The 25,621-nt window shown below is 37.7% G+C and overlaps 1 protein-coding gene across 2 annotated transcripts in view; it reads right to left on the bottom strand.

Moving 5' to 3' along the window:
* The window catches only part of CDKAL1 (CDK5 regulatory subunit associated protein 1 like 1), a 388,807-nt gene that overhangs the window by 74,862 nt on the left and 288,324 nt on the right, over positions 1-25,621 (bottom strand). For both annotated transcript variants that reach the window (XM_063403595.1, XM_063403604.1), the window contains one exon: positions 15,869-15,931. In XM_063403595.1, the coding sequence (XP_063259665.1) occupies positions 15,869-15,931 (63 nt within the window). The remainder of the gene's footprint in view (positions 1-15,868; positions 15,932-25,621) is intronic.

The raw sequence follows: 25,621 nt of genomic DNA, 5'->3' as shown, positions 1-25,621 counted from the left end.
AATTTCAATTCCTCCATACTCTCTATTGAAACTGAAGCAAAAACTACAGTAGTCATAAGAGCACAGGCAGCATCACTACAGCAATGCAAGTCCTGTTTCTACAGAATTAATTGACTGCACTGACTTCAGGCAGCTAATTCATTAAACCTGCATGGACTAAGATAAGATTGACTGGAGCTGTTCAGCTGAAAAGGCAGGCCTTGCATTTCAGAGAATATGGTAATACAACGTTTCTGAATATTGAGCTGCTTACTGAAAGTCAAAAACACCAGTTATCTGTATGACAAGTTGTTGTGGGCTGCTGTCCTAAGCTGGCATATACAGATTTGGAAGGAGATGAAAGGAGATCTACCATAAAAATGTTTCACTTGTAAGAGATTCCTATCAACCATCCTGCAGGCCCTGATCTCACCTTTTGACAGTACATCCCAGTGTTTGAATGACAATATCAATGTTTTTTCCATTCTCAGGAAGACATTGGCATATGTATTTTACCTTTCTCTCCAAGTTTTGAAGTGTAATGCAGAACTTCTCGTATTGTGTAACACAGAATATCTCGCTCATATCTGACAAAGCTAAGAGGATCCTTTTTGGAATGCTGCTATGAGCAACTGAACTTTTCAGTGATGCTGTTATTCCAGGCTGGAGGTTGGGTAATGAGAACATCAGGGAGCAGAATGCATACTGAAGGCTTCTCCTGAGCTTGAGGATCCATGCTTTTATGAACAGCTTAGGAGAAGATACTGACTATGCCTGTTGGTCAAATTTTTAACTTCCATAATGTCTCTGGGGTGAACTTTCATTACAATGATTTAGGCAAAATAAGGTGGGAGTTCTGTATCTGTGAGGCCACAGCAAAATTACTCAAGATTACTGATTTATTAAAGAGCTGTAATTCAATGCTGGGCACAGTTTGGTCAGAAGAGCGGACATGAAGATTTTTTTAACATCCTCTTTGCCAATCAAATGAAGATGGTGCTTTTGTAATAATGATTAAGCAGGTTTTCTTTATCCTAATTTTCAGCATCCATATTTAACTTAACACAGATTAATGGTGAATTATGGTTCTTTCAACCCCATATGTGTATTTTAAAAAGCTGTAAGAATGTAAAAAACCAGACAGGACTTACTTTTAAAATAAATGTACACAAATGCATTAGAGGGAGACAACAGAAAAAGTGGAATTTTGCAGAAAACAGAAAATGGTCAAATGTGAGACAGGATGCTCTCAGCATCTGCATAGTGCTAGATCCTAGAAAACTTTATATCTTTATTAAATACAGTGATTGAATTTTGTAAAATCTTCATCAAAAACTGTTTCTTACTTTAGTATGTCAAACAACATTCTAACATGCCGTTAGCTTGAATCCTAAGAAAAGTTTTAAATTAAAAGAATTAATGCCAGATATCTGAAAAGAAACCTAGCCTTCTCTACAGAGAGACACCATCAAGCCAGGCAGAAATAAAATTAGAACAAGAAATTTTCCTTTAGTTGGTGTTATTGATGAATGTTGCTCCACCTTCCTGCTAAGTTATACATGGAATTCTTCCGTACCTCTTAAGGCATAATTTTCACACAGAAAGCAGAGTAAAAAGTGTGTGTGTACATACATATAAGATACCAGAGTACCTGCAAGCTCTGTGAATGAGAGTACATGAAGAAAAGTGAGAAAAATGGGACTAAAAAATTAAAACATGAAACAAAACCACCCACAATAATTCTATTCGTAGCTGTCAATGAAAACTTGGTGGCTGTGATACTCCCACAGCATTTGACTGGAGAGGAAGAGAGGAACACCTCAGAAAGCCACCCCAGTGGGACCAGTAAATATTGGGTTTGTGGACACAGCAACTGCCCTCACTTGATTTCTTATTAAGAGTATAAAGCATTGCTGTCTTTCCACCATTTCATGGAGTGTTAGATCCATAGGTGCAAGGGAACTCAGGGCAGCTTCTCACCCTGTGGTCTTTAAAATTTTAAATGGTGAAGATTAGACAGCTTTTGAAAGCTAACAACTAGCTCATTGCTTCAGTGTCACAGAGTATATAACACATGAAAATTTTTCCCATTAAGTTAAATTGTAAACTATGACAGAATGAAAGCAACCTAATGAGAAGGCATATAGATAATTGCTTTACTTGTAAATTAGAAAACCAAACAAAACCTGAAACACTGAACAACTGCATGTTGGCTGTTTAGTTCCATATTGGGAGATTCAATTTTGCTAATCCACCAACACAATACCCTAAATACGCTGTTGTCAAACTCTCTCAGAACCTTTCAAATATGGCAAATTACTGACTTTTAGATATTGCATCTATAATTCAGATTACTATTTTTTCCCTTAGGATACGAATTTAAATACGACAATTTTGAGATGTTCTACACATACAGAGTTTAAAACCTGATGATATTCTGTTCCAGAGCATGGTGTTAATAACACCAAGGGTGCAGGTTCAATCCCTGTACGGGCCATTCACTTAAGAGCTGGACTCTACGGTCCTTGTGGATCCCTTCCAACTCAGAATATTCTGTGATTCTTTGATCTCATTCTGTATTTATAAAGAAAAAAGGAACTGCAGTGTATCAAAAAAGCAGCAGAAAGAAATGTCAAGATTTACTTGAAACACCTGAGATGCAATTCAAATGCTTTACACAAGTCTATTGTTCTTAACCAAACATAATAGTAAAAAATCCTCTCATAAGGCAGTGACTACAAACAGATGATAGAAAGCAAAATAAAATAATGTTAAAACTAGGAGTAAAATTGAAATATGGGCATTTATAAGTAAAGATTTATTTATAGACCTATGTAACTCAATCTGCATGAGAGGCTTGTTACACTCTTTCATATGACTGGAACTTAAAGGAATTAAATACACAAACACATATAATCATGCACTTTTCAACATACATCATTAAAAAAATCCTGTCTAAATTTTCATCATTCAGAATATGATTAATGCAGCCTATCAGAGGCCAGATGGTGCAAAACCAGAGCCATCAATCAAAATGAAAAGACCACTGTGTGCTATCCTGAGCGATGTGCTCTCAAATGGAATTTCTGGTCACAGATCCTAACACACGATGCGCAGGGGAAGCCATAAACATCATGGCACTGCCCCTAAGGAACAGCCACAAACACAGCAGGCTTTGTTAGGCAAAAAAAAAAAAAGCAGAATTAGTACTTGCTGCTGTAGGCTCTGACTGGGAAAGGCTCTGCAAGCCAAATATATGTACTTTAAATAAAAAATTAAAAGCAATGCCTTTAATGAGTTTAATAATGTTTGCACTGATGACAGTACCTGTCAAACTGTGCACTTGCCATTTGATTTAATATGGGATCGTGCCATACATAAACAAAGCAGCTGCCACTGTCTGTCTGACACGTGAATTGGTATTTAATATCTGTTCTCACACAGGACTTACAAATGGTTCTTGTTTTTAGCTTTATATTACACATTTTGTGCAAATGTTATACAGAAAACAAGGTTGGGGTTTGCAATGGAAAACAGTGATGGCTGATATCTTGTAAGGTTTTGTACCAAGCAGGCCTAGTACTTAAAAAATCAGCCTGTAAAAATAAAAGGCATAAAGAAGCATAATTCACCATACCATACGCATACTTTGTAAATGATGCTATTAATATTAAAGGAGATGCAAAAATGAGCAGCAGTAATAACACATAAGTGTTTTTACCTGGAATTAGCAAGATAGTATGATATAAAGGATTTGTTTGCGTGACTGTTTGTTATTGCAGCATGAAGTGTTCTTCACAACAGTTCTCTCATGTGTTACGTAAGAGAATATATCAAATATATCAAATTTCACAAAAATACATTTCACTAAAAATAAATATCACATTCTGTTTTAAAGACCTTCATAAACTACCTGCACATCCATCTCTTTTTCTATAAGGCTTGGAGACTAGGTATGACTGTCACGATTGCATGAGAAATGGGTGGAAGAAAAATTAAACATGACCTAGAGCAGCATTTATATAAAGTAAAATGTCATCTTTCAAGATCAACTTCTAGCTTGCTTTCAGTAGCACTACAAAACTCCACACATATCATGAGGAAAGTGTAATGCTTTTGTTCCTATCAGGAGCTCTAACCCCCCTCATTTTCATTCTGATGATCATGTGATACCAAACCTTAAATTCATTATTAGCCCCACAACCACCTTATACTTCACATAATGCAAATCAAAGAAAGGTAGTTTCTAGAATCACAGGAAGATCTTGGAAAGATGTTTTGGAAGTGTCGTGGAAAGATGGTTTTTTGGATGTTGGAATCTTGTCAAAATTTGAACTTACAAGAAAATTCTAGAAAAGATGGCACCATACAAGCCTCTCATACTGAAGCTTTTCCTGCAAAAAATGCATGGAGTGATGTATAGATTCTTTTATCCCTCTCTGGATGGCTACAGTTTTCTGGATGAAAAGTCTTCTATGTTCTTCAAATACCAGAATACAGAGAAAAAATATATGAAAAAAATTTATTGTGTCATATTAAAGGAATGAAAAAGGCTTCGTTAATGTGCACTTATAATAAAATTCAGGTTTGTACCTTTCTTCCCACTGAGAGCACTTTAGTATGACAGTGTCCTTCTGACAGACGAAAGCTGAAGTACAGCTGAAATCGAATCCTGTGTTTAAGATGCTTCTTTCGCCCCAAAACTGGGACCCAAACCTCCTTGACATGTCCACACTGCAGGCTGAACTCAAAGTCTACTGACTCAGAGTCTCCATCCTTGCCCAAGGTTTGAAAGTCTGTCAAGCCGACTGTAATTCACACAAGTAGTGTTAGTATCTGGGACATTTAACTTAATGTTGGTAATTTTGCTCTAAACATACATATAGTGTCAAGAGAAAACTGACCTTGTCTAGCACTCATCCCACAACTCTGAGAAAGGATGAGCAATTGGTAGAAGCCACAGGATGCTTATCTAATAACATCTAGATACAACCACACTGCCCCTAAGATCATGGGAGTTTCCCTCCAACATAGGCACACCGAGTGCAAAACCACTGACAGCATGTTTGAGAGAACGCTGAATTTCACACACAGCTAGGAGTGTCATGGGTTTGGACCGGCTAGATGTTAATGCACCCAAGAGTATATGTTTTTCTTAGCAACTACTGTGGGATATGATCAGGAACAGAGCAGAGCAGGCTCAAAACTTGAAAACGGAACACAAAAACTTTATTACATTACATAGGAACAGAAATAGAAAGGAAAACTCTAAACACACACACACAAAAAACCAGAAATGAAATGAAAACTTCCCAGAACATTCCTTCTCCTCTCCCAATTTCCACCCCCTACACATTACCCTCTATAGACTAAAACCTTGGGTTTTCAAGTCAAACAATCACCACTCAAAAAACTAATCTTCAATTCAGCAAGGGGAGGAGTCTTTCTCACACCACAGACTGCTCTTCAGAAAAACACAGGTCCACCCTTTATGTGTGTTTCTGTCACTCGTAGCTACTACTTGGCTGCCAGGGTGACACTCTCTTCTCTATGTCCAGTGCTCTCACCACTGTCCATGGGCCAAAGCTGCATATAGGGCTCTTTTTAAGGATGCTTGCATGCCAGGCTCTCCCCATTTTTCCCTTGGGGCCGAGGGTTTCTTCTCTGAGGGCAGAGGGCACCACCACACCCTCCTCTTCTCCTCTCTGTTCACTTCACTGCAGCAAGTCGAGCTGGCCACATCCACCCCAAAATGCAGTTTATGTTTAAAAGAGTCTCAAGTTCAGTCTATGGCTAACATTATGCAAGAAAAGTTCAGCCCAAAAAGCCACTCTTCTCATTCTTTGCCCATCCAGGATTCTTTTCATCTTCTGACTTTATCTTCTTGATCCCAAGCTGTTTCTCTCTTTCTTCTGAAGCTCCTAGTCATGAGAATCAATGTCTGGAAAAAAAGTTTCCTTCTGCCAAGAAAGGGTTAACAATTCCTGGCTCCTGGCAGGGCTGCAGGCTCAGGCACTCCCAGGCAGCTGGGCACCTTCTCCCGGAGGAGGGAACGGATGGAAGGCACTTGCACAGTTTTCCACCCCTCCATCCTGGATGGGGCCAGCTCAGCTCAAAGCTCGTTGACTCTCTTCTCCCTGGGGCTCCAGCTCACCTCAGCTTGGCCGCGTGGCTCCCCTCCCCCACCCAGCCTTGAAAGCCGGGCAGGGGAGGCGCTGCCCTGCTGAAGCCGGATTCCAAAAGAGGCAGACCCACTGGCAGTCCCTGCGTTTAACCCCTTGTGTCCTCAGAGGCGTGTCTAACACCTCAGTGGTCACTGAAAGTGCCAATATTCAAACCTGACCATTGATTGGTTTGCCCACAACTCCCTGAAAAATTCACCTCCCCCTCAAGCTGAGACAAGGACAATCACCTAAATTATGCACTGAAAATCCACGTGGTTTGCTGGCAGATTCTGAGACTCCTCCTCCAGCTGCCCTTCAAAGCAGAGCTCTTGAGCTCACACTGACAGTGGCCAAACTCACTGCAAGGAGAGACAGCCAGAGAATTGGTTTCCTGTGTAGAGCAATCTAATGCCCAAATTACATCCATTGCTTTACACGGCCACTTTACTGAGACTTGTGTTTTCAACTGTATGATAACTAACCTCTTTTCATGCTTTTAAGTGGAATGTAATGCAGAAAGGAAATTATAACAAAATAAAAACTAATGGAGCATTTCCAGTTCCAAGAGTTTAAATGACAGCAGAAGATAGAGTAAGTAGCCAGCACTGACTTATTCCAAGTGGGGAAAAATGTGATCCTATCCTTGAATGACTTATGCAAAATATACCAGATTGTTTCTGGATGATACTTGGAATCAATCTCAAATCAATGGTTTTGTTAATTATGGGGTTTCATGCATGTGTGTATGTGCATATAATGCAAGTCTGTGCAGAAGATGTTATTATCAGACAAAATGTAAAAAAAATCCACACCTCCTTCACAACTTTATGTCAAAGGATCAATAAAACACTATTTTAAACTGGAATAACAAAGAAGAAAAAGAAATGGAATATCCTCATTCCATGGAAGAAAGTAAAAATCTTACCCAAGATTTGGGGTACCAGATGACTACTCAAAATCTTCCAGTAATAAAAGGACTGGTGCCTATTTGATTAACACCTAAAATTTTAAATACTATATCAAATTAATTACAGTACACAGTTTTCCAGTGAGAAGATGGGGATCAGAACAAAGAGAGTTATCAAATTTATTAGTGAAGTTCCCAAAACCTAGGTCTCTTAGTAAGTGCTTATTTAAAAGCAGGCAAGACCAAGAGCTTGGTCATACGAATACTTCTATCAACAGCAAAGTTTAAATACTGGGGAACTTTACTACCACCTCTGTGGATGGGTTTCCACAACACTGTGCTCATGCACTGCTACACTTGGTGCACTGATACCTTCCCCTCCCACAACCACTTTAATACCATGACAAAGTACAGCTAAATACTAAGGGGCTCCACAAAAAGGAAAAAAAAATAAGAAAAATAGAAGGGTAGCTGAATAAAATAGAGCAAGAATGCAATGTTAATACTTGAAGAAGATATTGAACATAGATTAGTTAGAAAGAAACAGAAAGAAACATAAAAGGAAAATCCTTTTAATTTTTGAGGGGAGAAATGGCAATAGAATAAGGAAAGAGGGAGGGGTTGGAAATGGGAAAATGTGGGAGATAACTAGAAAATCCAATCCACTACAAACTGCAAAGCCAGAGAGACAGAGGTCAAATGTGGTGTTAAGGAACAGAGAAGGAAAGATACCTGAACTTGAAATGTCCATGCTAGTTGTACACTCCATCACATTTTGATGTGATTTTGATGCCAACACAAAACTGAAGGGAGCTTTAAAAAACTGTAACAGGGTCAAGCCTATTTATTTTTTTGTGATGTCAAGGTTTTCCAGCAACTAATTTGAAAAACCCTAAAACACCTTTCTTTTCTGTGTTTTTTTTTGTCTCAGTATCAGATCAATCAATGATGGACAAGGTACATAAATGATACAAGACATGCAGCAAGAAGTAATGTCTTTCTCCAGAAAATAACATGAGGATTAATGTGCATCAAAGAATTTGTTTCACTTGAGTTCATATGGCACATATTTAATGCCACTGTAAAACTTGTCTCTCATTTTACATTTCAATATTTTTTGGAGGTAGCCTTATTTCAGGCAATCTACTACACCAGGTAGCGTTTGCATGCTGCACCAAGAAGAAAAACTAAAGTAAATAACCATTATTTTCATAATTGTTTAACTGAAAAAGTGATACATGTTTTTACATGGGGTGAGAGATATATGTGGATTTCATCAGTTCATTTATTAAAAGTGTTCTCAAGATCACTAATGACAATATTTCAATAGTACATTGGTACCTGAGAAATCTTGTTCAACATCTAAGCACATACATCAACACATAGCACACGTACACTTTTGTGTATAGATGGAAACATGATTTAACAGACTATGGTTAACTATTTTTTGAAAAGTCATTTTAAAAAGATAGAAAAAATACCTCTCTATCCAAAAAACAGGAAAAGCCTCCTTTCAGGAATAGAGGTAACAATCCCAAACAATTCAGTTAGCATCAGACCAGGTAGGATGGCTTTAAATGTCCAACTACAGCAAAAGGTACTAGCATTAAATATGGTTTTAACCAAAATGTTAATCATATATACTAACCATATATATACTTACATATGTCTGTATATATTCCAGGATTTGTCTAAAACAAAACCAATCAACAAAGCATTGGTTTTAGAGCAACAAATTTGGGAATTGGGTTCTTTGTTTTTTGATTTTCTGGATGCAACGTGCACTTCAAATAAGACTGCAATTCTTTAATCACAAAACTTCAGCTATAGAATTAAGATAGAGCAAATATATATTTTTCTACAACATATACAAGGGAGAAGTAAGCCCTTTTTTTGCAGTGCTTGCCTTGTTTCTTTGCCTATTCTCTACAAACCCTGAAACAATTCCTGGTACATGAACAGCCCTTTCTGAACTGCCTCTGTATTAGCTCGCTCTGTGTTACAGGTGGCACAAACTTCAATGTAGCTTAGAGTTAAGTCAAGAATAAGCAGGAGCTTTTGAGGCAATTAGATTTTCTTCGCTATCATCAAGTAATGTTCAAGTGTGCCATTAGCACGAGGCCACTGAATGGCTCTTCCAAACAGAAATTGCTCTTCTCTTTCAGTAGTCTTCTTTGAAGCCTCACATCATATCAAAAGCACAAAACAGCTTATTGTAACCTGCTCCAAAAACCAGCTCTGAACATGAGAGAAGGGAACAGAGGAGAATGGATGTACGTTACAATAAGAGTTATTTCCATAAAAAGTTGTCATATCTGACATCTGAGATATTAAATTAAACCCAAAGTTTATTTCAAGGCAGAAGACAGCAAAAGGCTCTGGCCCTTTTCAGCAATAACGTAAAAAACCTTTTCATCTTACAAAACAACAATGCAGAGCACCTCCTTTAGAAAATTCAGATCATGGCTTATATGACAGGCATTGCAACCTCACAGTTGCCTTACAATTTAGTACAATGCAGTTCCTAGAATAAATGGGAAGCAGGTTAAAAGGATTTTTGTTATTTTCCAGCATCATATACCCAAGTAATTACCAAAAAAATCTGAAGGCTGATAGAGTACTGCAAAAACTGCTTTCTTTTTTTCTGGCTCAAAAATAAAACCTACACATTCACAGTACTTCCACCACATATCTTACAAAACACAATTAAGAACTGAGAAAAAGTACTGTCCTGATGAAAAACAGTAAGAATTGCTTGTGGTTTTCATCAGTTCTGTAATTTCCCATTTCCATTCTCCAAAAATCATCCAAACTTGGTTTACTTAAACAGGTTACTGCCATGCCTCACATGTAAAACAAACCACTTCCTAATGCCAGTAGCTTTTAAAGATGACAGCAGCAAAGATATAAGATGTCAAAGTCTGAGAGATCTGTAACTATGAACACAGAAAGATGTTAATCTCACCTGCCACATGTTTAGTGCTGCAACTACATTTTAGTCCTTCACCAGCTACTTTCACAGCAACGCTTCCAACTCTACAAGTGTCCAACATGGCAATTTACACGTCTTCTTATGAAACACATTGCCCACAGGGCAGACACTTCAAAGAAATGGTTTCAGGACCTAATTAACAAGAGCAGTGTGGTGATGTCTGCCATTAGAAAGCTGGCCAACATCAGGCATTTTAGTTAGTGGTTTCTTTCAATATACATCAGAATTTCTTTTGTTCGAATTGGCTTATTTGTGAAGGAGTCCCTGTAGATGGGAGAAAAATGAAAGAAAGCAGCTTATCAGTAGGAAAACTAGTCCCAACTCAAGTGACTGACTTCCCATCTCCCCTTGTTTCTGCTGTTGAACTAAAGGGTCCTCATCTCAGTAAAGACAGTTTTGCTGGTTCTCAGTGCCACCACCACACCCTCCATTCTCCTGCCACAGCCTATTGCTCCCAGAGGCCACCAGAACAGCACGGAGCTGGAAGGAATGCAGGATTTAACAAGGTTTTTTTATCAGAAGCCAGATGACTCCAAACCCTCACCCTTCACCTGGCACTTTACATTTGCTTTCCAATATTTTGTTTCACACAGATGCCCATGATGACTCTTAGACAATGCCACAGCCTTGGGCATTGCTATGATTAATATCTTGTGTTATTGTCAATGAAAACCACTTAGAGCATACAGATATGCCTACTAAGGCAGTGCCAAAAGATATCCCACATGTTTCACTGTGAAAATAGTTTCACCCCCTCATACTTACAGCCTCTTTCAATGTGTGGTAGCTTAATTTTCGAAAAATTTCTGACACAAAGTGTCAACTGTCCAGGAGAGCTAAAGAATTTGGCAGAAGAAACCTCAGTTTAAGGAAACTGACTCTAGATTATTTACTTTCCAATAAAAATAGGGTCTGTCTGTATTATTGAAATAATTGCTTGAAAACATCATAAGCCTCTAAATGGCAGCAGCCATTAGTACCTTAAGAATAGCCTTACATAATCTTGTTAATAATGGTCCTTGAGTGAGTTATGTACATATCTACCCGTATCAAAGACAACAGGACATAACTCCCTGCTTCCCAAAATTACTTATGAGGCTAAGAGCTGACAAAAAAACCCTCAAAAAACAACAACAAAAAATGTTGTCACTTTATTGTATATTGTAATACAGTGGCCCATATAACTTGCCAAACACACAGGCATTGTCTAGGGGGTTTTGCTCTTTTGAGTGTTTTAACATTTCCAGAACACATTAATAAAGAACATAAGAAGCATGAGGCTTAAAGATTTTACAATCATTTTAGCAGAATTGCATCAATGACAGCATATTTTGAAATAGCAACTAGTTTTCTTAATCCTGAACACACCTTCAGTTTGGGAGAAAATCTCTCAAAAAACTCTCTTTAAATCACATGAATGTTTACTTTATGTCTTACTGGGCTGGACACAGTATATGCTAAAGTAAGTCTCTAAAGCTATAAGACATGACCTTATTTTTTCACAGATCATGCCCTATTGTACAACAAGAGATTCAGGTTGTAAAAGGCAGAAACAAACAGGGAGCTGAGTTTTAAGCACAACTCTCAGGGGATTTCTCACTGTAACAGGCCTGTGCTGCCAGAGGCATGTATGGACATGCCCTAAGGTATCCCTGGCTATCCTTACAATATGTAAAAACATTCTTTTGCAGAGCAAAAATTGATGATTATAGTTTTAAACAACCACTCCAGGGCAGGATTGAATACTTAAACTCATCTGACAAAAAGAAGAAAAGGAACTAGGGATCTGCATTTTTAAATTTGGCCATTTTAAATTTGCATACTGAATCCTGAAACTCCTATTAAGCTTATAAAACCTGTTTTTTTGACCAGGTAAACTATTACAATAAGTACTGTAACAGCTTTAAAAAAATGTGTCTCAAATTTTAAAGAGCAAGGGTAATTTAGGAGAGAACTACAATTCCATTATATCTGAGCTAAACATCTACTGCAAACAGAATAAAATTCTTACTGTGTGAAAAGTGAAACCTCAGAGTGGACACACAAAAAACATTCAGCAGGAATTACTTGTGTCCAAACATAATCTTTCATTAAATGAGGTTGTAGAAAACGGGCCAGAATATAGATCCTCAATTATCTTCTCTTACATTTTAAAACACTAAAGCTGTTGTTGGTACAGCTTTATGAGGATGTCAATTTTATCATCTTTTTCTGATGGTCCTAGAAAAAGATTAACTATATGTAAAACTGGAGGTTAGCTGTTCTGTTGCTAACTAGATAAAAGTTACACAGCAATCAGAACTTGACTCTCAAGAAAGCCAGACCATACATATTTCTACTCTACATAAACATGAAAAAGCAAGTATTTCACTACAAGGAATGGCTTCATTTACAGACTGCTATGTATTTTTGCACATGCTAACTGAAATAACTCTGAAAAAATGGCAATCACACACCTGGAATAAGATACTGCTCAGCATTTCCTAAGTAATTATATCATTTTGAAAAGAATGGGTTTTAGAAGATACTTATTTTAACAACAACAAAAGAAAAAAACTGAGAAAAGGGAATTCTTTGTATGTGTCTGACATCAAGAATTTAATATATTTGTTAGGCATTCAAGACTGATGCTAAAATGAGCTTTGTCTGAGGCACAGTATCTGAAAGACCTGCAGGTTCTGTACTCAGAGGCTCTGTAAAGCACCATAGTAACACTAGGTTAAAGAGCGCAGGATCAAATCTGCCTGGGTAGAATAAGTATATAACCAATGGACAATTTTTGAGATTTGCTGTTGAATGGTTTCATCTGAACAATGAGAAGGATAACTAGATGGTAATTTCTATTTGTTTAGGCATTAAAGAACACAGGAGCTCAGCTAATTCTCCCCTTATACCAGCAGAGTATCTCCTGCTTTTCCATCCCTTCTGCAGGAGGAATTTGAAAGCTCTGCCTCCTCTGCTGCTGAATTAAGGCCTCACGGGATAAAAGATAAGACTCAGCACCTGGAAGTGGAGAGAAAGTATATCCTTTTTCCACCTCTATAAAAGCGCTGGACTTTCATCTGGGAACGAAGACCCACAAACATTTAAATGTCTTTCAGGATGCTCAAAGTTACCACTAGATGGGCAAATATATATTGAGGTAATATTTTTAGGGCAACAGTTACTGTTTCTAATAGCTATTGGCATCCTGCCCGTGCATAAACAGTAACAAGGTTAGTAAGGTTGGTATAGCTACTTCATCAAAACATCACTTTCTGGTTTAGTGAGTGAAACACGAGCATAGAAGAATGAACACTTTCTGATTTTCTGATTTATTTTTCTCCTCCCTATGAGAGATCCCATCATAAAAAGGTGAAATACGATCAAATCTTTGTAGCAAGCCCTGTTGCAGTTCATGAGATTTTCACATCTGCTTTAATTACTACTACTACTAAGCACCAGCTTACACTTAAATTTTCTTCTATCTATTTTAGAAAGTTTCTCAGAGAAAAACCTTTTAATCAACAAAATAATAATCCTGGAAGCCTCAAATTCCAATCACTCATGCCATGATCCCGGCATCACCAACGCTTTCACAAAGCCATCATGAAATCTCCTTTTTACACTTCCGGAAAATAATTTACAAAACAGCAAACAACATGTGCCCCCTTGTCCTGCCCTCAAATCCTTGGGCCATGTAAATCCCAATAATACACACCTCCACTAGAAGTAACTGAACTCCCAACTAATGCTAGATTTAATACAAAATTAAAAGCCCTCCCCTAGACTGCAACACTTGTGAAATCGGAAGCTAAGGTGGAAATTAAAAGCACAGAGCAAGAAAACCGCAGTGAGCTTGTTGCAGCCTACAAATAGGAAGTAGTTAGGAGAAGGAAACCTTCACTGTCACATGGAAAATAAGGAAGGCCATAACTTTAATAAAAATTTTCACTTGTCCTTTCCCCTGCACTTGTACTCTCAGATACATATACAGAATGTGCTTGGAAACAACAAAAGCATGGAGGTACAAAAATCACTCATCAAACAATTGTGCTACTTTGAATAATGTATTAAAGGTCCTAAAACAAAGATCAAAAGAGAATATATTTAAGCATTTATATTCAGTTCCACATTGCCTGATGACTAATTGGTAAAGAGTGCAGAAGTCCTCACAACTGCAGCCAAAATCATTTGAGAATACTTTGATATAATGCCACAAAGGATATGAGCAGGAGAACAGGAGATACAAATGGCCAAGTTCCACTAGAAGTGCTAATAAAAGAATAATGGAATTTCCTTGTACTATGAATAAAGAGTGTTTTGTACAGGAGAATTAAGACATGGAGAGGAATATCCAGGTTTCTTGTTCATCAGTTGCATCTCCTTATTAGATCTTAACTGACTTACTGTTACATTTACCTTAAAACGCTTCAATTCAAAAAGGCAACAATCTCATTCAAAATCTTATCACACTCATTTTCTTATTCTTTCTTCTTCATATTTCTCCATTAAGCCATTTTCACAGGCATGACATTAATTAGTATCAGGTTTATCCATCTTTGTAAATAATGTGAGACTATTTATTAAAAAAGTACTAAGCAGAGATGAATTTAACTTGAATTTAGGTGTAACTATTAAAGTTATAGAACATAAATGCTGCTTGACAATGATTTTTTAAAGTAAATTTTCAAGTGGCTGGTAACTACAGAACTGTAACAGCAACAACCTGCCTGATAAATTTAATCCATTGGTTTACACGTATTTCTCACTGACATATGTGTAGTTACATATCTATTGCGTATATGTGCATGTGTTCATACAAAGAGATAGATGCACACACACACTTCTGCCACCTTCTTCCCCCAAATATAAAACCTAGCTCTTTTTTCCAATGTATTTGGTACAGGGCCAGAAGAGATAGAGTTCAGAACTTTCCTTTGAAATATCTAAACAACAACAACAGAAATGTTTCAAATTTTTCTTTGTTTTAACGGATACTTGGAAAATCACTCACACGTCTCAAAACAGAAGCAACAAAGACATCTCATACTGCTGACAGTTTTTAAAGGGTTTTGTGCACTTTTTAAAAGAATATGCCCACAGAGGCATCAAAGATAGGAGGAACTCCATGAAAACATTTAAAAACCAACTTAACTTCCCTTCAATCTGCTGCTTAATGCTCTGTTTTGTATAACATCTAGAAGAACCCCATGACACAGCTACAGCACAGAAATACTCTGATCGCTGCCTCTTGGTTCTCCAAAATCTTCTTGTAACAACTTTATATTTTCTTTATTTCACATTGCAATGAGAAAGGACTTATTTTTTTTTTTTCCCAGACATGACAAACAAGGACCAAGTTATAGTGACAATGTGTGTTTCTATTTCTTCCCCCAGACAACCACCAGGCTGTCCACACAGCAGCCTCTTCGAACCATGCTTTTGTGATCAATAGATAATTCATTAGTATCATGTATCTCAGGGCCTAATTGACACAACAGGCTAAGCAACACACTCCAGGGTAACGCAGTTCCTAAATAGAGAGGGAAAAAAAAGAGGGGAATCCAATACCACATGTGGTCACTTTGCAGGATTTTGTGCCAGTCTATCAATTACACTTTTATGAGGTTAATGCGAGTCATTGGTTTCACAAATCAGAAAATGCACCTTTTCAAGCTTGGCTTAAACAAACAAAGAAACTTTTATGTGACAGCAGGAATTTAAGTAACATGCTCAGTGCTTTCAATTTTATCACTTCTTCTCAATTTTGCATTAACAACAAATATAGTTACCACAAATGTTTGGAATTTTTCTTACCAACAAACATAGCATATTTTTTCTTACCTTATGATCATATGGATTGTATGAATGAAACAGCTGGGACAGATCCTTCGTTCTTTGTTTTTTCTGTAAAAGAATATTAATAAATAAGCCATATTAGAAAAGCTATGGGAGAAAGAGAGAAGCTGCTCATTAAAAAGGCTGTGTGCAGGTACAAACACATTCTCTTCCCCCTTTGTTAATCAAAGTGTAGGTACGAAGAGCAGTGTATAGAGACTAAGGATATTAAATATTACAGGAAATAATTAACATAGATATTAACAATATTCAGGAAAATAGCCTTAATAAATAAGAAACACTAATCTGTGGAACATCAGTGGAATGTGTAAACAATTCAGATTAGGTTTAATTTTTGCACAATACGTCACAAATAATATTTTAGAATACAGATAACAAAACTGAGAGATCAGGCTACAATCTTGCAAAGACTTGCCTACTATTCCAGCATGTACATGCAGTATTGCCTTATAGGAGATTAGGTGTAAAAGTAGTCAGTTTGAAAAAGAATCATTTATTATTTGTCAATTTCTTTTGATGCTAATACTCTCATTGCCTTGATTGTGGAAAATTAATAGGTGATATGTCATTTAATGACAAGGCAAAGGAAAAAACAATTCCTCCTCTTCAGAGCATAGTTCAAAGACAAAACCTGCTTGATCCAGCTCCTACTGAATTTAGTCAAAGAGCTTTCAGTGATTTCAGCTGATGTTAAATAGAATTTCTCAGCTGTATCCTATGGAGGGTGGGCAGGGAGAGGAGAAAAACACCTGTTGTCTTTAATGCAGGGATGAGTCACAAACAGGTTCAAAGTTTTATGATGTCAAAATGGATGCTTACTTATCTCATAGTTGGGGATGGCAAAGCGCTGCAAGTTGGAAAATGTGTAAAAGGGAAGACAACTGCAAGAACTCCTTGCTTGTAGTCTGTACTAGTGTCTTATTTAGCCATTGTTTCTGTGAAAGCAGTTTTCCAGCTAAGCTGGAAAGATCTGTTTATGCTTCCAGCATGCTGGGAACTAAATAGACAGCTGCATCACTACAGTATTTATTTTGACTTCTGGAAACTATAGGGCAAAGTAGTAATTTTTGATTATGCAACATGAACTATCTATTTTCTTTCTTTTCATAGTTTTTATTCTCACTGAAACATTAAGCAACTTACAATGACTTCCGATAGTACAGCTATAGATGGTAAAAGTACTTAAAATACTGTACAATTATTTGGAGAAATAATTCTGGATATTATCATTTGAAAATGATAATAAATTAAAAATAGTTACGAAAGTGATTACTAAAAAGATTGCTTGAAAAAACCTAATTTAATGTAGCATCATGCAAGAAGAAGACAAAACCACTTGAGTTTGGATTACAGAAACCTCATTAATCTTTCCTAGGAAGAAAACCTTTCAAAATCCAGAAAAAGTCCAAGTCTTGCTCATTGTCACTGATGACTATTTATCTTGTATTCATTTTGACTGCAGTTACTTTAATAACACTCAGTAAAATGATATGACAGAAAATCACCCATCTTTCACCATCAGACTCTGGCCAAAATGCTGGTTACACACTCAGTCCGAAGAAGAGTAAAGATGCTTCCCTTACACAACACACTGAGACGGTCTTCAATTCTTTGTTATTGTAGAAAATTATGGTTTCTTTCCTACTTTTCCATAGAAGTTTTATTTTTTTGTACAAAACCAAAACTCTCCTGACTGGGGAACTGCTGGAAATTCCTAACAGAGAAAAAAAGTGAAATGAAACTTTTCAAGATGCAGATAAAGAAATGCCTCAAATTTCCCAGGATGCCCCATATGCTTAGCTGAGCTAAATCTAAACAGCATTTGACTGTTTTGTACAGAATCTGAACATACAGAGATAAAAATGTCATAAGCACAGAGTTAACATTGCTTATTGATAATTTCTGTCTTTCTACAACAGTTTAACTCAGATCTCAAAAAATCAGAAATATGTATGTTATGGGTTAGCACTGGCCAGATGTTAATGCACCCATGAATATATGTTTTTTCCCTAACAACTACTGTGGGATGTGATCAGGAACAGAGCAGAGCAGGCTTAAATCTTGAAAACAAAAAAACCCAAAACTTTATTACATTACATAAGAACAGAGACAGAAAACTCTTAAACACACACAGAGACAGAAATAAAAACTTCTCAGAACATCTCTTCTCCCAGTTTTTACCCCCCACACATTACTTTTCACAGACTAAACCTTTGGGTTTTAAATCAAACAATCACCACTCAAAAAAAAAACCAATCTTCAATTCAGCAAGGGAGAGAGGAGTCTCTCTTGCACCACAGACTGTTCCTCAGAAAACACGGGTCCACCCCTTATGTGTTTCCATGTCACCCCTGGCACCGCCCGGAGAACTCTGCCGTGGTGACACTCTCTTTTCCATGTCCAGCGCTCTCACCACTGTCCATGGGCTGAAGCTGCATACAGGGCTCTTTTAAGGATACTTGCATGCCGAGCTCTCCCCATTTTTCCCCTTGGGGCCGGGGTTCCAGGAGCAGGTCTCCCCTGAGGGCAGAGGGCTCCACCTCACCCTCCCCCTCTCTTCTCTGCTCGCTCCACTCTTAAAGTACCAGTCACTGTAGCAAAAGCAGGGGCAGCTGTATCCACCCAAAATGCAGTTTATGTTCAAAAGAGACTTAAGTTCAGTCCATGGCTGACATTATGCAAGAAAAGTCTAGCTCAGAAAGCTACTCTTCTCATTCTTTGCCCATCAGGTTCCTTCCAATCGTGCTTTATCTTCTCGGTCCCAGGCCGCTTCCCTCTCTCTCTTCTGAAACCACCAGTCACGAGAATCAATGTCTAAGAAAAGTTTCTTTCTGCCAAGCAAGGGTTAACAGTTTTTATCTCTCGGCAGGGCTGCAGGCTCAGGCACTCCCAGGCTCGGCAACCCCCACGTGGCTGGGCACCTTCTCCCGGAGGGGAGGGGAGGGAGGGGGGAGGGTGAGCACACACGGAAAGCACTTCTACAGTTTTCTACCCCTCTATCTTAGATGGGGCCACTCAGTTCCAGTCCTGTCCACTCTCTTCTCCCCCTGGGGCCCCAGCTTACTTCAGTTCTACCGCGTGGTTGTCCTGAGCCCGGCCACATGGCTTCCCCCTCCCCCACTCAGCCCAGAGCTGAGCAGGGGAGAGGAGATGTTTCCACTGCTGAAACTGGAACCCAAAAGAAGCCGAACCCCCCTGGAGTCCTGCTTTTAACTCTTTGTGTCCTCAGAGGTGTGTCCAAACCTCCGAGTGGCCAATCCAGGTGCCAGCAGAAAAGCTGATCACTGATTGGCCTGCTCACATCCCCCTGGAAAAACTGACCTCCTCCCGCAACCACGACAATGTATTATTTCAAAACACAGACACAGGACAAGGAATTCATGCTGCTCCAATGGTAATCCCTTCAAATCCTACAGCAGGCATGAGTCACATGGTATGAATAATAAGTTTTTGAAATAAAGAAGCAGCATGGTTCGCAGCTCACCTCTATGCAGTACAGAGCAGAAGGTAAACCAGGCCCCTCCATGTCTGGAGGTTACAGTGGAAAATAAGGAGTCCAAAAGCTCCTTCTCCTTTTATCACCTCCAGTAAACTATTTCAGTCCCTAAACTACCTATTTACACACATCTACTCAGAATTTCTTCCCTTAACATAGCTTCATACCCCTATTTATGTTCCCTCAGTTTAGTCCAACATCCCTTTCAAGTAGCCTTTGACCAATATAAAAACTTGTCTCTCCTCACTCTTTCTCTTCAGTGTTCTGATTCTCCAGTCCTTTGTTCTGTACCAATAATGCTGCCAAAATCACATTGTAAAAAGCCACTCAAAAACCCTCTCCGAACTTCGGAAAATGTACTCTTATCATATTGTTCCATGTGCAGCAGCACGATTGCTTTCACAGACCTAGAGGATATATTGCAATTCTTTCTGAAAAAAATCTATTTTCTTTACAAATTAGAATGAAAAGACCTTCCAGGAGTCTGATAGCAACCTCAGACTCATAACTTATTCCTGTACTTCCCTCAGGCTTGCCATACAGTGATAGATAGTCCTTAGGTTGCAGCACTTAAAGAAACAAGTTCAGGGAGACGAGATAGATAAAGATAGAAATTCAGATCCTATACTGATGTGAGCCACTAAAAAAATACATGCATATGACTGTAAAAACACATTTTCAGCTTTATGTTTAAAAAGTTGTAAAAATACCACATTATATAGGAGATGAAAAGCAGACACTTCTTATATCTTTAGCGGGAAAAGTATGTGAACATCTCACGAAGACTGAATTAAAATGCTGCTGCAGGACTGAGTTAAATACTGTAAAACCATATATGCTTGTCCACATAGAAGTATGTCAGGACAGAAGGTTTTCCTTAAATAAATCGATACTTTTTCTAGGTGAGTTATTTCAAGCTTGTTACTAAAATACACCTAAGTAATTAACTTTTTCTGAAAAGACAGATAGTGTCCAAGATATTTTTAAAAATAAGAACCAGAAAGCAACATCAACTAATGAATTTTCTTATGACAGAACACACAGACAATGTTAGTAGAGAGGAAACAAGACATTACCACAATGTCATTATTTCCCCCACCCTGCAAGCAAGTATACAATGCAGCTAACACACACTTTGCTCTATTTCCTTTCTCTCTCTCATTTTGCTGAGCCTCAAGTTTTTGATTGCTGGGACTTGTTAAAGGGATACTGGTCAGCCAATATGCATATTATATGTTTAAGGTATAGTAACAATAAAGGTTCCTTTGACAACAATCTGGAAATATACACCAATAAAGCTGAGTGAGTGACCTTGGTGTTTTTACTCTTTTTCTCATGCATTGGTTTTTTGCAATAATAAAACTTTTTCTAATGCTTTATGTGGACTATACTGTCAATTATTATTCTACTTTTAATCATGAAATATCACTTAAAGAAGAACAGAATGTAAAAAAAATCAACCAAAAAAACAAAAAAAACCAAAAAAACCAAAAAAAAACCAAAAAAAAAACAAACCAAAAACCAAAAAACAAAACCAAAAACCAACCCAACCCAAACCAAAAAAACCACCAAAAACCAAAAACACAAAACCCCCCCCCCGAAAAACAAACAAAAAAACCAACCAACCAAAAAACCCAAAACAACCCAACAAACATGCATAAGGAATCTAAAATGGTTTAAAGTATTTTTTGCACAAGTAAACCAGCATAGAATTTTGTGCTGACTACCTTAGAATTACTTTTTTTCTTTGCAAATAATGCCGTGAAAATAGGGTAAGAGTGGGGGTATCCTAATAAAAAAATTATAATCAGAATATACTTTAGAAAAATATTTTTAAAAATGGAATAGTTATAACAAATGCTAAACATTTTAGGCTCACACATGTATATTGCACTTACCTTGTGATCCTCTTTTCATATTCAGGTGATAATTACCTGTCTTTCAGATGATTTTCATGTAGTCTAAAATTTGTTTTATTTTCAAGCATGGTGTCATAGGTCTACAATGCTTATTGTGAAGGAGAACTACAATATCACTGAGGTATTTATATTATAGATTACTTAGAAGCTACTTAAATGGAATATTCTTAGATATTCATCTAGGGATAAAAGGGAGAAAATTACTCCCAATAAGAAGTATCTCTGCTTTCCTTTAGACTTGACTTTCAGTTTATAAAGGCTATTTTCACCTTCAAAGTTCTTAATAATTCCAGCCTAATACTGTGACAGATGTGCAGATTCCAGCAGTTCCACTGAAAATCTCAGCATAAAGATATTGCCAGCAAAGTTCTCTTGCCTTTGTTTTCTTGCTCCTACAATTTAAAATCATTCCAATATACAGGGCTGCCTTCAGTAACAAGAACACACATTCTGTTCAAATACTCTTCCTTCATGAGTACAGTCAATAATAACGTGTCAAGGCAATCACATTAATGTCTTTATTTCAGTTCTCTTCCCTTACCAATCATCTCCCCCATTTCTTTTACATACTGCTGATCAGAATTTAAAAAAAAAATTGTTTTGCCACAGGAACCTTATTTAATTTAGAGTTTATAAAGCATGCCACCCCCACCCTCGAGCATGCTAACAACCAATAGCAATATTGAGTTTTTCTTTCAAACAAGTCTGGAAAACCACATTATCTTCTTCTGCAGGTAATATCTAATGAATTACTTAATTTGAAGTCATACTAAACTTAATGAGTCAAGGAAAAATTTAACTACAACTTTGATATACTCTGGGAGAAATATTAGACAGCTTTGCAAGTATTTTCACAGTTTTCCTCTGTGAAATATACAGTTTAACTGAAAGCACAGAGGCTCCAGAGCAACAGACACTCACAAAACTATGAGATTGGATCTTTCTTTTCTGAAACAGCACTTTCTAACATGTTTTGTGTTATGGCATTCCCTGAATTCAGTAGCATTCATTTTCTGATCAGTTAAAAATCTGTCTATTTCTTTCACCTTATGTTACATCTGTGATCTTAAAACTACAAAGGCCTTGGATAGTTCCAAACTCAGAGCTCTTATAAATTAGAATGAAACAGGTAGCATAGCACCCCACCCAAAGAAACCCACTGGACTAACTTTAATCTCCACAGAATTACTTGGCAGAACACCAGAGAGGGAGAGCGACTACTCCAACCAAGGTACATTTAAGAGCCTTGCTTGGAGATTCAATCCATAAAGTCTTAAATCTATGTACCTATAACCACAACAGAGATATGAGCCAAGCCACTGGAACCACCATGTTATCAAAGCTTGCAGATTGCTTTTTGGTCTGCAAAACAGCTTTTAAAAAAGTGATCAGAAACCACTGAACCATTCTCTTTGACCTCAGTTATTCAATGCATCATCCTCTTAGAAATGATCCTGAAAAAACCATCGTGCCTCAGCCAGATTTCTTGACAAAATCATACCTGGTGTTCATTTTGCACTTCCATCCATACCCTGTAAGGTCTGAAAGAACAGAAATGACAATACAGGCTTGACAAGTTCTCTGCTTCCTATCACTAACTCATCTCTGCTGACATTATTTCTGTCTTTCTTATCCTATCTATAATGAAGCGTACAAAATAATCTGGGGAGTAGCTAGTCTTTTTGACCTAACCTACCTGAATTACTATGTTAAAATAGACTCACTGTTCTACTTAACTACTGACCCTCACATATATTTAAGAAACAACTTTCTAAAAATTTTTGATCCATACATGGAAAATATCATTTAGCATATAGTGTGTTATTTAGCAGTTCACCGCAATGTTACAGGATAGTGGACTTTTTTTCCAGCTCCAATTAACAACAGAACTATAGATTCATAATTCATATTTTGTATATTTTTTTACAAACAACGATTTTAAAAAAATTAGAGCAAATGAAGTTGTATGACTCCATGCAATGTGTTTAGTGTTCAAAGAGCAAAATATATAAAACTTCATGCAGCTTTACTGATCATTAATACTAGAAAATGATTGCAAACATTAAAGGAATACCTTCTTTAGGACTATAGCAACACAAATGATTCTGGTTTAATCTATTTTATATTTTATGTAGAGATTCTGATTCACAGAATATTACAGACATTTTCAAAAAATGGAATAGGATCTTCATAAGAACATCTGTCAACCTATCTGAAAATAATTTGTTGAAGGATACATTTTCAATTAAATCATGTGTGCTGCAATTTCCTCCTTACCTCCCATATATTAGCTATGTAATACAGACACTTCAAACTCATACATTTTACAAGTATTGCTGAATTTTATTCCTTCTGGTAAATTGGAAACATTTTAATTTATCTTATGATTAATGCTTGTTATTTCTGTCACTTTTTATTAGAGAGATGGGCAATCACCAATCATATCAAATTTAACAAGGGCAAAGTGCTGGATTCTGCACCTGGGATGGGGCAAACCTGGATGCATGGACAGACCAAAGAATGAGATGCTGGGAAGCAGCAAGACAGAAAGGGACCTGGGGTCCTGGCCAATGTCAAGGTGAATCTGAGTCAGCAGTGCCCTGGCAGTCAGGAGGGCCAACCCTGTCCTGGGGAGCAACAGGCAGAGCATGGCCAGTGGGGACAGGGAGGGGATTGTCCCCTCTGCTCTTGTAATGGGGCAGCCTCACCTCCAGTGCTGGGGACAGTTTTGGGTGCCACCATATAAAAAAAGACATTGAACTATTAGAGAAAGTGTCCAAAGGAGGGCCATGAGGATGGTGAAGGACCATGAGGGGAAGCTGTGTGAGGAACTGCAGAGGTCGCTTGGGCTGTTCAGCCTGGAGGAGACTGAGGGGAGAGCTCATCACAATTACAGCTTCCTTGTGAGGGGAAGAGGAGGGGCAGGCACTGCTCTCTTCTCTCTGGTGACCAGTGACAGGACCTGAGGGAATGGCACTGAGTCAAGGGAGGTTTAGGTTAGATATCAGGAAAAGGTTCCTCACCCAGAGGGGTGGTTTGCCCACTGGAAAGAGCTCCCCAGGGAAGTGGTCACAGCACCAAATCTAACAAAGGTCAAGATGCATTTGGACAATGTTCTCAGGCACTGAGTGTGATTTTTGCAATATCCTGCACAGGGCCAGGAGTTGGACTCAATAACCTTCCAATTCAGGATATTCGACAATTCTATGGTTCTAGAAATGATGCAAAATCTATTCTGAAGACTTATACAAAGCAATTCTTAATTTCAGAAAAAGTATTCAGCACTTGTTCATTTTGAGGGTTCATAAATTTGGTATAATTTGTAAAATGCTCTGTCTCACTTCTGACAGATTTTTATATCTGAAATTCATGTAGAAAATTCATAATCTGTATGAGGTGGGTATTTCCTATGGATGCCACTATAACTGATTAGGACAACTGCTTAGGTCAAAAATAATCTGTAGAACAAAATATCTAGATGAATCTTGGCCTGGGGTATCAACCATGTTTCAAATCAGATTGACACTAAATCAGAAATAAAGTGATTGGTCGCAAGGGATAGACTGGTTTTGAATATGTATAGTTATTGCAGCCAGTTACACAATAATATAAACCAGAATGAACTGTAAACTACATCTTAGTAATGAAATGTAAATTTAAAATACCCATGCATCTGTATCTATAGATATGTTAAGTCCAGAACATACATAAGCCCAGCACAGACCTGTCTGCAGGGTACTCTTTTCCTTTTTATGATCTGTTAAGATATTTTTGTACTGTATCACATACAGGCAGCCTTGAAAGCACCAAGTTTTCCAGCCTTCCAAGAAGAACAGAAAGAGGAATGCTGGAGAGAGTAGTGTGGTACAAACTGTGAGGAGCAGTGCTCAAGTGCTTGCTGTGTGAGAGAGACCACATGTACCTACAACACACAAATTCACTACACACACAAAAACTACTCTCACTGTTTTATCTTCATCTATTATCCAGGCCTTCACTCTACTTCCAGGTTTTCAGGAATTCCAGGTTCCAAGATTTTTAGCCCTATGACCAGAGGTGCAGGTGCAGCAATGAAAACACTGCAAGATACAAGTTCCAAAGCACTCATTGACCTGATCGGCTGTGATGGCTTTGAGGGAGTGTTCTTGGATCATCAAAGACAGTTCAAGAAAGGGTCACCAAGAATCCACCTCAGGATATTTCAATGTCCCTTCATTCCAAAGCACTTCGTATGGGCCATCATAAATGTTACATTATTTGAAAATGATAGACAAATTTAGTTGCCTCCATGATAGAAATTAATTTGCTGTCTGGGTTAAGTCA

This window comes from Prinia subflava, chromosome 1, assembly GCF_021018805.1.
Source record: "Prinia subflava isolate CZ2003 ecotype Zambia chromosome 1, Cam_Psub_1.2, whole genome shotgun sequence".
Taxonomy (NCBI): Eukaryota; Metazoa; Chordata; class Aves; order Passeriformes; family Cisticolidae; genus Prinia; species Prinia subflava.
Note: the sequence above shows the minus strand (reverse complement) of the source record. Positions and strands in the feature narration are given on the sequence as shown.